We start from the raw sequence: 13,912 nt of genomic DNA on the forward strand, positions 1-13,912 counted from the left end.
TCCTTTTCATTTGAAAAGCCCTTAGAGTTGGGATTTAGATGGCAGGGGCCCATGTGATCTGGAGAAGGAATAATAGAAGTACAAACAGTCATAGAAACAACAGCAGTATGAAACCAGCCCTACAGCCAATCAATTTCTCTGAAGTATTTTGTCTCCAAAGACTGGTGACAAGTCTGGAGTCTAAAGGGAATCTAGGAAGCCAACTGTTCTGATCAGTGTGGCCAGACTAGCACACACACCTTCTCTGAGTCATTGGCTAGGTCACAGCCATCTGCTGCTCCCAAAACAATCCCTGCTTTTGTCTTTACTGTAGAGGGAAGCTCAGGCAAAGCCCACCCACTGCCAGCTGCCCTCAAAGGCAAAAGGAATGCCCCAAGTGCTCCCTGCCTGCATCCAAGCGCCACAGTGGCTTCTGTAGGGAGTCCAAAATGTCTCTCCCAACACCAAAGGAGGAGGAACGTGTGTTACAGCCCATGCTGAGGCACACACACTATAATACACTGCTCGACTGGACAAAGAATGCACAGGACGTACTCAGCAGCTTCAGGCACCTCCTCAGCAGCCTGAGAGCCAGCCCTCTCCCACAGCTCCAGCCTGGCTCTGCAGGGGCTTCCCGTGGCACCTCCCTCCTTCTGAGGGGAAGTTCTGGGCTTCCCTTTCTCTTTGGGCCTGCAGCACCATTCCTGCCTTCCTCAAACCTGCGCTCTGGTAGCCTCTCACCAGACCGCTCCCTGAAGACACAAAAATCTCTCCAGCACTGTTTACCAAGGGCCAGCTAAGAGACAATGCCACCCAGACAGACAGTGTCCAGAGAAACAGTGCCCAGAAGGAGCCCAGAGGAGTCCAAAACAACACACAAACTCTCTTTTCACACTCTGTGCCTCTTGACTCTCTCTGGTTCTTATCTTTTCTCGCCCAGGCTGCATGATGGCAATTTACTGCTTCATCTCAAGCAGCCTTTTCTCTTGCTCCTTCTGTACCTCTGCCAGGAAATTTTCCCCTTGTGCCAGCAGCTGCTGTGCCTCCAGACGCTGCCCTTCCGACTCCTGGTGAGGGGAGGAAGACACTTCCACATGAAGTGCCAGCCAAGCTCCCCAAATAATCAGTGGAACCTTCATGCCTCACACCACCCCCCACCTGAAAAGTGCACGTCAGTAGTGACTTTGTGCCCTCCAGCAATGCTGTCCCAAGCAGAAATTCAAAAGCAGGATCAGCAGGTACGAGGAAAAGGAGATGCCACCTTCCTTTCCTGCTCTGATGGCTGCCTGTTTCCTGGCCCCTCTCCCCTCAGGATTTCTACCTGTTCTCACAGGTTCAGTTCTCCAAGTGCTCAAGTGGTCCTTGTCATCTCCTTTGCTTCCTGCATGACTTGGCTGCAGGGATGACAGCGATCAGGCTGTCAGAAGAGGCTTAAGAGAGGCTCCGCTGACTGGAGAAATGGATGCTGCCCAAAGGGGAAAAGGAACAAACCAAATTAAAAGAGAGAAAGGAAAAAGGAACCATTCTTTTCCAAACTGACTTCCTAACAGGGTCAAGCTGGATTCCTCTAGCCCCCAGAAATACACAAACATAGGTGGCCTGAGGTCACCATCAGCACATGAGCCCTCATGTCCAGGATGCTGCTAGCACAGGCAAACATGGCCCAGAACTGCACTAGTCCGTTCCTCAAGGTGTCATCACTTGCTGGCATTTTTGTCCTGACAGCACTGTGGGATTGCTGCTTGCTGTCCAAAGGTTTTGTTCCTTTCAGGAAACTCAACAGACTTATTCCAGCTCCTCTTTTCTACAGACATGGGCTATTTGAGTGTCCAAAAGAGATGTGGGGCATTGGGCAGTCCTCAAGAGACTCCCAAGGGCTCTGAAATTATTGACCGCACGTGTTGTTCTCAGGAGTGCTGGACACGCAGGTTTTCAGCAGCAAGCCAGGAGCAAGGACACAAGCAGCAGGGCACAGATGGGCTGAGCTCTGGCTTGCAGGAAGAGCAGTGTCTGCCTTGGCATGCCCCCCGCTCCTGTGCTGGCTGCCATCTTCCTTCTCAGCAGGAACAGCCAAGGAAATGGCCTGGTCACCAGCTCCTTGTCTGCCACAAAACCTGGCAGCAAAGCCGCAGCAATTCTCATCTACTTGAGCGGGCCAGGCAGCACATGGGGCTGGCACAACTCCTGCTCAGCTGTCCCCGTCTGGCTGGCAGAAACCTCTAAGAGTGGGGCAGGAGGGACAAGCTGAGTGCCCTCGGATGCTCACAGTGAGCTCCCCCACAGCCCCTGCCTTCCCACGGACCAATCTAGAACCGCTTGGTTCTAGACTGCTTTTGTTGTGTTCTTCAAGCCCCCGTCCCTGGCATTGCAATACTTCAGTTCCTTTGCTACCAGGTAAACATGAATACACCACCTGAGAACAAAAGAGGGTCACAGAAATGACCAGAAGCTGGGAGCTCTCCTCTGAGGAAGGGCTGGGAGAGTTGTGCTTGTTTAGCCTGGAGAAGAGCAAGCCCCAAGGAGACCTTTCAATATTTGTAGGGCCTTCTAAGAAGAATGGGGACAAATCTTTTCGTAGGGCCAATTGTAAGAGGACAAGTGTAAATGGTTTTAAGCTACAAGACACTCGATTGGCTCTAAGGAAGAAAGTGTTTACGAGGAGAGTGCTGAAACACTGGCACAGGCTGCCCAGAGAGCTGGGAGGAGCCCCAAGCCCGGCAACATTCAAGGTGAGCTTGAATGGGACCCTGAGCAACCTGATCCACTTGAAGATGTCTTTGCCAGTGACTGGGGTTTTGGACTAGATGACCTTCACTGGTCCCTTCTAATCTCAACCAATCTTGGATCCTGCTTGGTTTTCATTGGAAAAGCACCCAGAGTGGATATTGCTATGTGGGGGGGCCCATCGGAAGCCCTGGAGTTTGGCCGAGGAACAAACCCTGACAGGGAACAGCTCTTTGGGCTGCAGCCGCTTTGCCTTGTACCTGCAGAAGTTCCTTGGCAGAGCCTCGCCTGTCCACATCCATCTGCAGGCAGCAGCCCAGAAATTCACACAAGCCAGAGGGCAGCCTGAGCTTGTGCAGGTCTGGTACGCCTTGCTTGCCTATCAGGTAGTTAGCCTGAAGCCAAAGGAAACATGAGACTCTACGTGATTCTTCCATATCCTTCAGTGCTCACCTAGACCCCATCTTTTAAGCTCCAGGCTGCAGTGGCAATTTCTTGCCTAGCAGATGCTTAGAGATGAGCCTTCCCTCCCAAAGGAAAAAAGGCTCCAGTGCAGCCCCAGCTCTTCCAAGCTGCAACAGGTCTTGCCTTGACAGCTGATGCGAGCCCCAAGGACGGTTTTACAAGTGGGCCTTGGTGGAAGCACTTTAAGCTGTGGGCATGGGATTTTGTCTAATGGACACAGAGGAGAAGGACACCGCTCTCTGAGCGTATTTGCACCTTACCCTCTCACGGGTTTCCCGAATATAAGGAGCCTCTCCTTTGGCCATTTCTATTCCCACAATGCCAAGGGACCAGATGTCCACTTTGGGGCCGTATGGCTCTCTTCTCACCACCTCGGGTGCCATCCAGCAAGTGGTCCCGACCATCGACCTCCGTTTACTCTGCTCAGGGCTGAGCGGAGCACAGAGGCCAAAATCGGCTGAAGAGAAAAACAAACACTGCTTCAAGTAGGGAACCAAGGAAAAGGCTTCCTCACTCTACGTCTCAGAATGCAGTGCTGAATCGAGCTGGAAAAGCAGCTGGGCTCTCATTCCTCAGGGCTGCAGCCAAGGACATGGGCAATTGTCCACTTAGCAACCCCCCCCCAGGATTCCCACCCTGGCTTTTCCTCAGGCACCGGAACGTTTACACTGTAACTCTCTCCCTTTGGAAGGAACACACACACAAACCAAAGTTACTCTTGCTACCTTCTTGCTCTCTAGACCACTCAGCCCCTTACAGCTGTGCCCTGGGCTCGCAGAGTGCTCCCTGCCCTCTCACCAGCGCCACTGCTGGGCACCCGGCAGCTGCTCAAAAGCAGCCCCACACCGCCTCCCCGGAGCGCTGCGCCTGACCCAGAACACCCACCCAGCTTGACGGAGCCATCCCGGCCCAGAAGGATGTTGTCACTTTTGATGTCTCTGTGGATCACCTGGTTGGCATGAAGGAAAGCCAGGCCTTGCAGGCACTGGGAGAGAAAAAAGAAACAGGAGGCCAAAAGTTAGCCTGATCTGATTTCATCACATCCAAAAGGACACTGCTCCTGAAGATTCACAGATCTCAAAGGAGCAGTGAGCGCTGGCAAGAGGAAGTGCATGCTGCTGCAACACGAGGAGGAGAGCAGGATCTTTCCAAGGCAAGGCATATTAGCGCTTGAGAGGGAAACATCAGTCCTTGCTCAAGACTGTCCCCTGCAAAGCCAGTCAGAATGATCCCCGCTGCACTGGATGCGCTCTCCCTGTCTGGAGGACAAGCAATGGTTTGCCAAAAGAGAAAAAGTTCCTGCCTTGGGTACCAAGGGGATCACTGTCGAGTGGGAGGCTGGAGGACAAGGGTTATAGGGCCTCCTTGACAGCAGACTTGGAAGGAGCTCATTTGTCAGTTTTCAGGAGCAAGCAGCATGGTGGGTGCCGTGCCATCCTTTGAAGTTGGGAATGTGACAGATGAGTCTCTCTTTGGCTTTGCCGCTGGTTTAAAACTTGGACACCAGCACCTTTGCACTTACAGGCAAAGAAGGCAATGCAGAAAGGGTTTGGGCAAAGGCTTGGAGAGGCAAAGTGCAGAACAGAAAATACAAATGAAATCGAGACAGGGAGTTCAACAATGGTCTAGAAGAGTAAAGAACAGACTATAGTAAGGGCAGGGACACTGGCAGGCAGTTCACTCCCAATGCTCTTTCTTCTCCAAAGCATAAGAGCAACACAGAAAGAAAGCTCTGAACATGGAATCACTCGCTTTGCAGCGCTTTTGAGGGACGAGCCTGTCCAAGCCATCCCAAGCACAAGCAGGGCCCCTTACCTCCCGACACACTGTTGCTATGTGTCCTACAGCCATCCTTTTCATGCTGACCACATCAGCTAAGGAGCCTCCATCCATATACTCCAACACCACCAGGACATCCTCACTGACAAGGTAGCTGCAAGATGAACGCAACAGAATTGAGCTGAATGTGCACAGCTGAATTGCCGGATGAAGGAAAGACTGCAGCTGAGTTTTGTTTCCAGGTCACTGGTAAATGAAGACGGAATCAAATGAAGACACACTCCACCCAGGCTATCCACTGCTTGCCATCTGTGCCGTCTGAATGAGGAAGGCACATCCGTGGAAAAGGAGGCTGTGGGTATTCTCAGCTCAGTCAGAGAGAAAGAGAAAGGTTTTCTAATCAGGCAAGAGCCTGGGAAACATGCTGCTGGCTTAGTAAGAGAGCCAGGTTTCTGAGATCGATCTCCAAGCTATTTCTGCCAGGAAGCATTCATGGGGACAAAATGCAATCTCCTCCCATGCCTTGTGCAGGACTAGATTGATGTTAATTGAAAGATCCATTTTCTGCCAGAATATTTACCTTTCTAGGTAGGTGACAATATTGGGGTTCTTATATTCCTTCATGACCAGGATTTCCTTCAACACATCCTCGCAGCCCTGCTGCTGGAGATTAACTTGCTTTACGGCCACCTACAATGACATTGAAAAGCCATCAGGAGTGGACATTACGAGAGCCTCTTACTCCGTGCACTCACAGGCCTGGATGCCTTGTCACCTCGGTAGAAATGGACACTAAACCATCAACCACAAAGCGCTAACAGCACTCTCTGCACCTGCAGACTTCTCAAACAGACTTTGTTTATCACTACTATTATCATTTACACAGGTTTTGCAAGCCAAAAGTAATTTTGCTCCTGTGAAGGTAAATTGTAACCACTGGAAATACGTTAGCATTTCTAGGGGCTTTCACCAGCCTTTTGGAGATGGCTGCCATTCTTGACTGGGTGCCAAAGGAAACACACACCTACATGACGGGGAACATGCTGTCCAAAAAAGAACTCCAAGGCAACTCAGAGTAAAGTTACAATCCTAGCACATCCTAAGTTCTTCAGTTTGGGCTTCGCAACTCTGAAGAACAATCTTGAACATGGTTTACACCGTGGAATTATTGTCATTTATAATTTTTTAATGGCTTTAAGAATGAATAACCCTTTATGTGGTACCCTATGGATGCACGGCAGGTCATAAGCAGGGCTTCGGGCTTTCGGACGCCTCCTCCACCTCCCTCCAAGTGCAGTTCCTGAGCGCAGCACTGCAGGTGGATAATGAACTACCAGAAAGATGCAGTTGTATTTGCCGAGAGCCCAAAACAAGAATCAAGGACTATGAACTTATCGTCCCAAAGAGCAGCGGCACTCTCCAAGACACCATGTCTTCAACACAGGATCAACACAAGGTTGTATTATTTAAGGCTCTTCATCGATTTCTTCGCATTGATCTGTGCCTGTGTGTGTGTGTGTGTGTGTGTGTGTGTGTGTGTGTGAACTAGGTTCCCTAGGACTGAAAGGCAAAACTCTGCTCCAAACAAGATCTCTCCTTCTTTAGGACTTGCATTATATTTTCAAACTGAACCACGTGATGGAAAACAATGGGAAATCCTATCTGTGTCTGAACCTGGGCTTAAGAGGAGTTGGGCTGGAATGACGGCTCTTGCCATCTGCTAATCTATGCATGTTTATCCAGGAAGTCCAAGCCAGCGTGTCCTTCTCTGAAAGGCACCACCGCCATCCTTGCATTCATTCAGGTAGGGAGGGAGGACAAAGTCTGTCCCAAATGCATTTTGCAGCCTGCCTCTGGACAGGCTGCTTCTGTGGGACAGCCTTTGCAGCAAAGAGTCAGGCGGCCCAAAGCTTTGGCCACGGATCACATCACAAGGGAAAGCACTCAAGGGCTGCAAAATCTGAATGGGCTGTTGGCACTTACTGCTCGTCCTGTGGCAGCATTGAAGGCCTTATAAACGGTTCCAAACCCCCTGGAAACAGAACAGTGGCAAGAACAGAGAAGTTGGTCAGTGCTGAGAAGCAAAAGGCAGCCCAGGCAGGAGCTCTCTGCTGCCTGCAGTGTCTCAAAACCACCAGGCTTTGTCTACTCTTCAGCCAAAGGCACAGCAGCCCAGCAGCCCTCTGCCACGCAGAGTGTCCAAGGGAAAAGCTGGGTGCAACTGGAAGAGAAAGGACTGCTACAAATCTCAAATGTACACACTAGACTGTGCATGCGGGTGTTTTCTTCGCCTTTTCCTTCTTGCATCTGTGCCTGTGGCGTGCCTTTGCAGGCAATGAAACATACAGTCCTGCTGGGCCTTCTCACCACTCTCTTTTCATCCTACCTGCCAAACTCAGGCAACACCACACAGCCTTCCTTATTTTCCTGACCACGGAATGTTGTTTTCAGCAAAATACTACTAAGAAATGCTACTGACAGCTGCTATCTGACAGCTATCAGGTGGGACATTGCTCTCTCAGGTTTTCTTCCTTCATGAGTGTGGCCAAATTACTTTGAATCATACAAAACCATGTCTCCTGGGAAAATAGGCAAACTGGCGCCACATGTTTGAGGGACAGGAAGGCTTCCAGGTCCTGCTCCTTGAGGCAGGCAAGATGTCGTCAGCATCCAGTGATCTTTCATGATGCCTTGAACTGCCTCAGCACTGAGACAGGGACAGACTAAAGCCAGGGCCTGAAGATGCTTGCAGCTTGCCTGACTTCCCATGTGATATTGCAGCACCAAAATACCTGGCCCATGGTTCTGTAGAAGTAAGCGTGGCTGCACTCACCCACTGCCAATAGGTCTCCATCCAGTGTACTTCTTCTCTGGATCTCCCACACTCACCACACGCCCTGAAAAAAAAAATGCAAGAAGCACACTTCAAAACAGAGATCCTGACTTCCAGGAGATCTGAAACCCAGCTCCACTCACATCAACAAGAACAACAACAGCAGCCCCAGCAAGACAGGCAGCTCTGTAGCACACCTGGCCTGCACAGAGCCTGATTCTCCACACTCCATTGAAGGGTTACCTTGAGAGGAAACTAAGCCCATGGAAAAAGCATCAGAGCAGACAGAGACCAGAAAAGTACAGGCACCAAGGCAGAAAGAATATTGCAAAGTGAATTCCGGGAGAGGAAGGCACCTTCTCTACCTCTCAGCAGTTTGCCTAAAAAATGCCTTGACATTTTTAGAGAGCAGCAGCTCATGCTATAACCAAGAACAGTGGCTCTAAGAATTAGGACCCTCTTCATTGATGAGCAGGCTAAGTTCTGAAGATGACTTTGCCCATTCCCCCATCTAGTGAAGAACTACAAGTCCTTGTCTTCAGCCTGGCGTGCAGCAGTCACTGGCACTGGACTCAGCCCCTTGAACACCACCCACGTGCCCCATCTTCCCAAATGGGCACAGCCCAGACGGGGAACAAGGACAGCGCCGCTCCTCAGGCGCTGCCGTGACACAGACACCTGCACAAATGAGATGCTGATCCTTTCATCAGTCCAGGCAAAGCTGCAGCAATGGGACGGCAGCTGCAACCTCACAGCTAAGGAAGGCTCCAGCCTCTGCAGTCACACCAGCTGTCAGTGGCAGGGCAGGTATGACAAAAAGCTCGGCAAAGCCCACAAATGGCCACTGACAGCCACTGTGAAGAAGACAGAGCCAGACTGAGCCCCGTTACAAGCTGCTGACCTCACTCAAGACAGGACATGATTGTCTTTGACTTCAGACCCACGGAGCAGTAGATCAATCCACCTTTTGTCCCAACAGCTGGTGGCAGACGCTGAGTAAACCGGGCTCTGTTCTGTACCTGACCGCTTATTCTCTGACAGCACTGCACTGGCAGCTATTACCAGTGGCAAGAAGCAACTCAGTTGTACTGCAGAATCAGCAAGGCCTTGGTGTGCTTTCCTAGAGTACGATCTGTGCAGGGATTGAGGCCAATGCTTAGTATTCCAGGAGTATTTACCAGCGGGCAGTAGCAGTACAGCGTGCCTGGTACCAGAGGAACATGCAGCAGAGGCTTCCTTCTTTGATGCATCTTCCTAAGCATACAACTAAGATATCAAAGAGGGATTGTAAAAAGAGTATCCTGTTTTGCTTCTTTTGGGGCACTTTGAAAAGAACTCTTCCTCTCTGATTCCTCAAGATTCTTCTAAGAATATCATTTTTTAACTTTTAGGGCGTACTGAAAAGACCTCTTCCTCCCTTAATTGTGCTGTCACCTGATGTTCATTTCAAGGAGGTCAGGCTAACCAAAATGGAGGATTCTTATCAAAAACAACTGTGGAAGGAATAGGAGAAGTACTAAGAGTCATAAAAACAACACCAGCATTAAACAAGCTGCACAGCCAATCAAATTCACTGATGTATTCTGTCTCCAATGACTGGTGACAAGTCAGGAGTCTAAAGGGAATCTAGGAAGCCAACTGTTCTGATCCGTTTGGCCAGACTAGCACACACATGTTCACTCGGTCACTGCATAGGTTGCAGGCTACTGCGGCTCAGGACACAATCCCTGCTTTTGTCTTTATTGCACAGGGAAGCTCAGGCAAAGCCCACCCACGCCCAGCTGCCCTCAAAGGCAAAAGGAACGCCCCAAATGCTCCCTGGCTGCCTCCGAGCACAACAATGGCTTCTGTAGGGAGTCCAAAAGGTCTGTCTGACACCAAAGCGAGGAAGAACATGTGCTACAGCTCATGCTGAGGCACACACTATAATGCGCTGCTCGATGGCACAAGAAATCCCCAGGACATACTCAGCAGCCTCAGGAACTGCTTCTCTTTCTCCCGGCTTGAGAGGGCCGAACTGCTCACGCTCGGGTTTTCGGGCTGAGGAGAGGAGGCTTCTTCGGAGGATGCTGCTGCAGCGGCAGCTTTGATGGCACATCCTGCGTCCATCTGGGACAAGAAATTTGTGTGTGTCAGAAAGGTGCCTGGCAGAGATGCCCCAGACAGAGCATTTCAAAGGCAAGCCCTTAGGAACAGCACTGGTGCTGTTAGGCTGCAAGCTGAGCTGCCAACTCTTCCACCTCCAGTCAAACCCAAACGAGCAGTCAGAGACCACAGCTTGTCACAGTCAGCCATAGTAGAGAGTGCAAAAGGGAAAGAACAACTTCACACTTCACCCCGTTCTGAGGACTGCATTCACCATGGACAGGGACAACTTGCTCAGAATCTGTGTGGGTCACCATGCTCGCCTGAGCAAACCCCTCAAAAAACAAAGCGAGCACTAAGAGGCCAGCAGAAATACATTCAGAGGATTGCTGGCCCACCGGCCAAAGCACTAGCCCTGCTGCCCAGGGCAGCAGCTGAGATTCAGAGGCCCAGTAAGTGTCCTTCTGACCAGCTGCCATGGAGACCACAGAGCATGGCGGTCAGAGACATTGCCCCCATCCACCTGCTGCTCCGCAAGGGAAAGGCAGCAAGGGCAGACACCACTTTTGCACGACTGCAGTGCCTCCTGCTCTTTCACTCACCTGCTTTTCTTCAGCTGGGCTGTACTGCAGCAGGACCTTATGCATCCTTTCCATTTCTTCTTTGTGCCTCTTCTCCATGGCCTTCATCTTCCTCTGAGCGTCCTGCAGCTCTGCCTGCAGCTTGATATTCTGTCAAGAGGAATCTTACTGGCATCTGCAATCTCGCTCAGGTCTCCTCTTTTGCACTCTCAAAAGCACTTGTGTTCAGCCACTTCCTTCTGCTTCTCTACCCAGCTCTAACCCTTCCATCCTAGCTCTTCTGCCTGCTGCTCAGCACTGGAGCCTGCCAGGCTCTGTGCTTCCAGTGCCTGCAGTAGTCCTTGCTTCCCCTTTCCTGACATCTCCAGTTCATGCCCCCATCCCTGTCCTTCCCTCTGCTACCTGGCTAGTCAGGCTCACCTGCCCTTTCTTCAGCTTGTTCAGCTCCTGCCTCAGCTGGCACATGTTATCACACAGAGCAGCATTCTGGCACTGGAGCTGCACAGAAACAAAGAGAAGACGGCTTTAAACGTCCCACACATCACTTGTGTGGCAACCAAGATTGACGTGCTGACGCTTTCCAAAAGCAGTTTGTTCTCTTTCTTCTATTTACCAAGGGCCAGCTAAGAGACAATGCCACCCAGACAGACAGTGTCCAGAGAAACAGTGCCCAGAAGGAGCCCAGAGGAGTCCAAAACAACACACAAACTCTCTTTTCACACTCTGTGCCTCTTGACTGTCTCTGGTTCTTATCTTTTCTCGCCCAGGCTGCATGATGGCAATTTACTGCTTCATCTCAAGCAGCCTGTTCTCCTGTCCCCTCTGTACCTCTGTCAGGGCGTTTGCCAGCTGCTCCATCTTCTTCTGCGCCTCCAACCTCTGTTGTTCCAGCTGTTGTCTCGCCTGATGAGGGGAAGACACACTTCCACATGAAGTCCCAGCAATGCTCCCCAAAGAAAAAAATGGAAGCTTCATCCCTCCAACAACCTCCATACCTGAAGAGTGCACACTAGTGACTTTGTGCCCTCCAGCACTCCTGCCCTAACAAGAAACCTAGGAGGAGGCCCAACACGTGTAAGGAAAGGAGAGGTCACCTGCCTTCCCTGCTCTGATGGCTGCCTGTTTCCTGGCCCCCCTCTCTTCAGGATTTATGTCTGTTCTCAGAGACTCTGTTCTCAAATTCCCCCTGCCCTTTGATCAAGGAAAAGCTGCAGATGGACTGCAGGACGAGGACGAGGCCAGCACCTCGATGACCCAGTCACAAGACAGGCCACCAGCTGAAATACCAGCAACACGGGGCCTGTTGCAACTGCTTCAGGCTCAAAGGGAAGACTTCTGTCCACTGTGGAAGGACAGAAAGCAAGGAAGCCAGTTGCTGGCACTGCACTTGGCAGCAAGATCAGCAGCAGTCTGCTGCATGGCACGAGGCTGTGGGGAAGACGCTGCCCCTTCGCTGCCATGCTTTGGGTGGCGACCACCCAACCTCCTGGGGAACTTGGCTTATGCCCGTGCTCAACCTGTGGCTGCATATACTGTCCCAGCATTGTCCTCTGGGTCTTCACAGGCCTTCAAGTAGGAGCCCTTGAAGCCCTCTGCTGCCCGGCCCAGCAACGTGTAGCCTACAGCAGATGCTTGCGACCATGTCACAGACTCAGGCTGCTCTTCTGCTAAGCCAGCCCTCCAAACTTGCCTGAAAACTTCAGGGATGTATTGTTCTTACCAGTTTTTGCATGATCTTTCTTTCCTTCACTTTCTCAGCAGATTGCCAGAGTCTCACAGCCTTGCTGCACTGCTCTTCTGCCCAGCGGAGCTGTTGAGCCATGTCTTCACATTGCTGCTTGCTGAGAGATCTTACAGCCAGCAGCTCACGACGAAGGCCCCTCACATCCTCTGCAAACATGACACACGGCAACAGTCAGAGACTACACAAGCAGAGGAATCTGCTGACCTTAAGCCCTTTCAGTTTCAGACCAGGAGGAACCTGCCCTCAGCTCCTTCACTCCTCAGAAGCCCTGCAGACAGAGCTGGCTTCGCAGCAGCTGCACTAGGCAGGGCGATCCCCAGAAACAAAGCGCACCAGCCTCTCACCCAGTATCGCCTCCTTGGCCTGCGTGGCTGTGCGCACTTGGGCTTCCACATGGCTCCTGGCTATCTCCAGCTCTGATACGTGCTGCTGAGCCTCCAGCAGGCTGCTTTGCAGGCTCTCCTTCTCTGACCTACAAGTTGTGAAGACGAAGAGCAATTGTTCCTGGCACACAGGGGCAGTTTCTCCAGTATGATGTGCCTTAAGAACCCTACACCTTAGTATGGAAAACAGCTTGCATGGAAACTCAGGTACAGCAGGACAATTTTACCACTTCAAATAGCAAAGCAAGCCCCTCCAGGTGACTGGGCAGCCTTTCCTCATGATCTAGCCCAGCACAGAAAGCCCAGCTGAGTTTGAGCTCAGCGGACAAAGCTCAGATTGCCGTTGCCTGACTTATCACACACGGGTGGCTGTGCCCACAAAGTCTCTGCCAACGAGCAAAAGCCCAGCCCCTGCTCACAGCCCTCAGCTCATCAGCACTTCCAAGTCCCTCTGCAGGGGGACAGAACAGTGTTCTCCTGGCTGACCCGTCAATGTTTCATGCTATCCACGGTGTACGTATAGGTACTTTGTTTGCCAGGCACTCTCTAAGTAAAAGGGACTGAAGGAATTCACCAAACGATATTATTGGAGTGAAACCTCCAGCTTCTAGCAACATGAGTAGGAAACCAGAACCAGGTTTTTATCTGAACAAGAACTGTGTAGGAAAACGAGAAATGGACAGATATCCTGCCATTTAAATCCTTGGAAGTTTGTGAACAAGAACACTTGCTACCTTTAAGGTCCTGCTGCAGTACAGCCCAGCTGAAGAAAAGCAGGTGAGTGAAAGAGCAGGAGGCACTGCAGTCGTGCAACAAGTGGTGTCTGCCCTTGCTGCCTTTCCCCTGCAGAGCAGCAGGTGGATGGGGGCAATGTCTCTGACCGCCATGCTCTGTGGTCTCCATGGCAGCTGGTCAGAAGGACACTTACTGGGCCGCTGAATCTCAGCTGCTGCCCTGGGCAGCAGGGCTAGTGCTTTGGCCGGTGGGCCAGCAATCCTCTGAATGTATTTCTGCTGGCCTCTTAGTGCTCGCTTTGTTTTTTGAGGGGTTTGCTCAGGCGAGCATGGTGACCCACACAGATTCTGAGCAAGTTGTCCCTGTCCATGGTGAATGCAGTCCTCAGAACGGGGTGAAGTGTGAAGTTGTTCTTTCCCTTTTGCACTCTCTACTACGGCTGACTGCGACAAGCTGTGGTCTCTGACTGCTCGTTTGGGTTTGACTGGAGGTGGAAGAGTTGGCAGCTCAGCTTGCAGCCTAACAGCACCAGTGCTGTTCCTAAAGGCTTGCCTTTGAAATGCTCTGTCTGGGGCATCTCTGCCAGGCACCTTTCTGACACACA

The 13,912-nt window shown here is 51.4% G+C and overlaps 1 protein-coding gene across 1 annotated transcript; it reads right to left on the minus strand.

The window, feature by feature from the left end:
• Positions 1-1,258: 1,258 nt before the first annotated feature.
• Positions 1,259-12,316, minus strand: LOC128822362 (serine/threonine-protein kinase PAK 3-like). The gene is made up of 13 exons (XM_054004057.1): positions 12,167-12,316; positions 11,275-11,349; positions 10,867-10,944; positions 10,438-10,596; positions 9,748-9,889; positions 7,781-7,844; positions 6,931-6,979; positions 5,528-5,637; positions 4,984-5,101; positions 4,054-4,153; positions 3,429-3,625; positions 2,964-3,098; positions 1,259-1,444 (listed from the first exon to the last, which is right to left on the minus strand). Exons 1-13 carry the CDS (start codon positions 12,266-12,268, stop codon positions 1,400-1,402), a joined length of 1,374 nt encoding a protein of 457 aa, XP_053860032.1. The 5' UTR covers positions 12,269-12,316; the 3' UTR covers positions 1,259-1,399.
• Between the last annotated feature and the right edge of the window lie 1,596 nt (positions 12,317-13,912).

This window comes from Vidua macroura, chromosome Z (assembly GCF_024509145.1).
Source record: "Vidua macroura isolate BioBank_ID:100142 chromosome Z, ASM2450914v1, whole genome shotgun sequence".
Classification (NCBI taxonomy): Eukaryota; Metazoa; Chordata; class Aves; order Passeriformes; family Viduidae; genus Vidua; species Vidua macroura.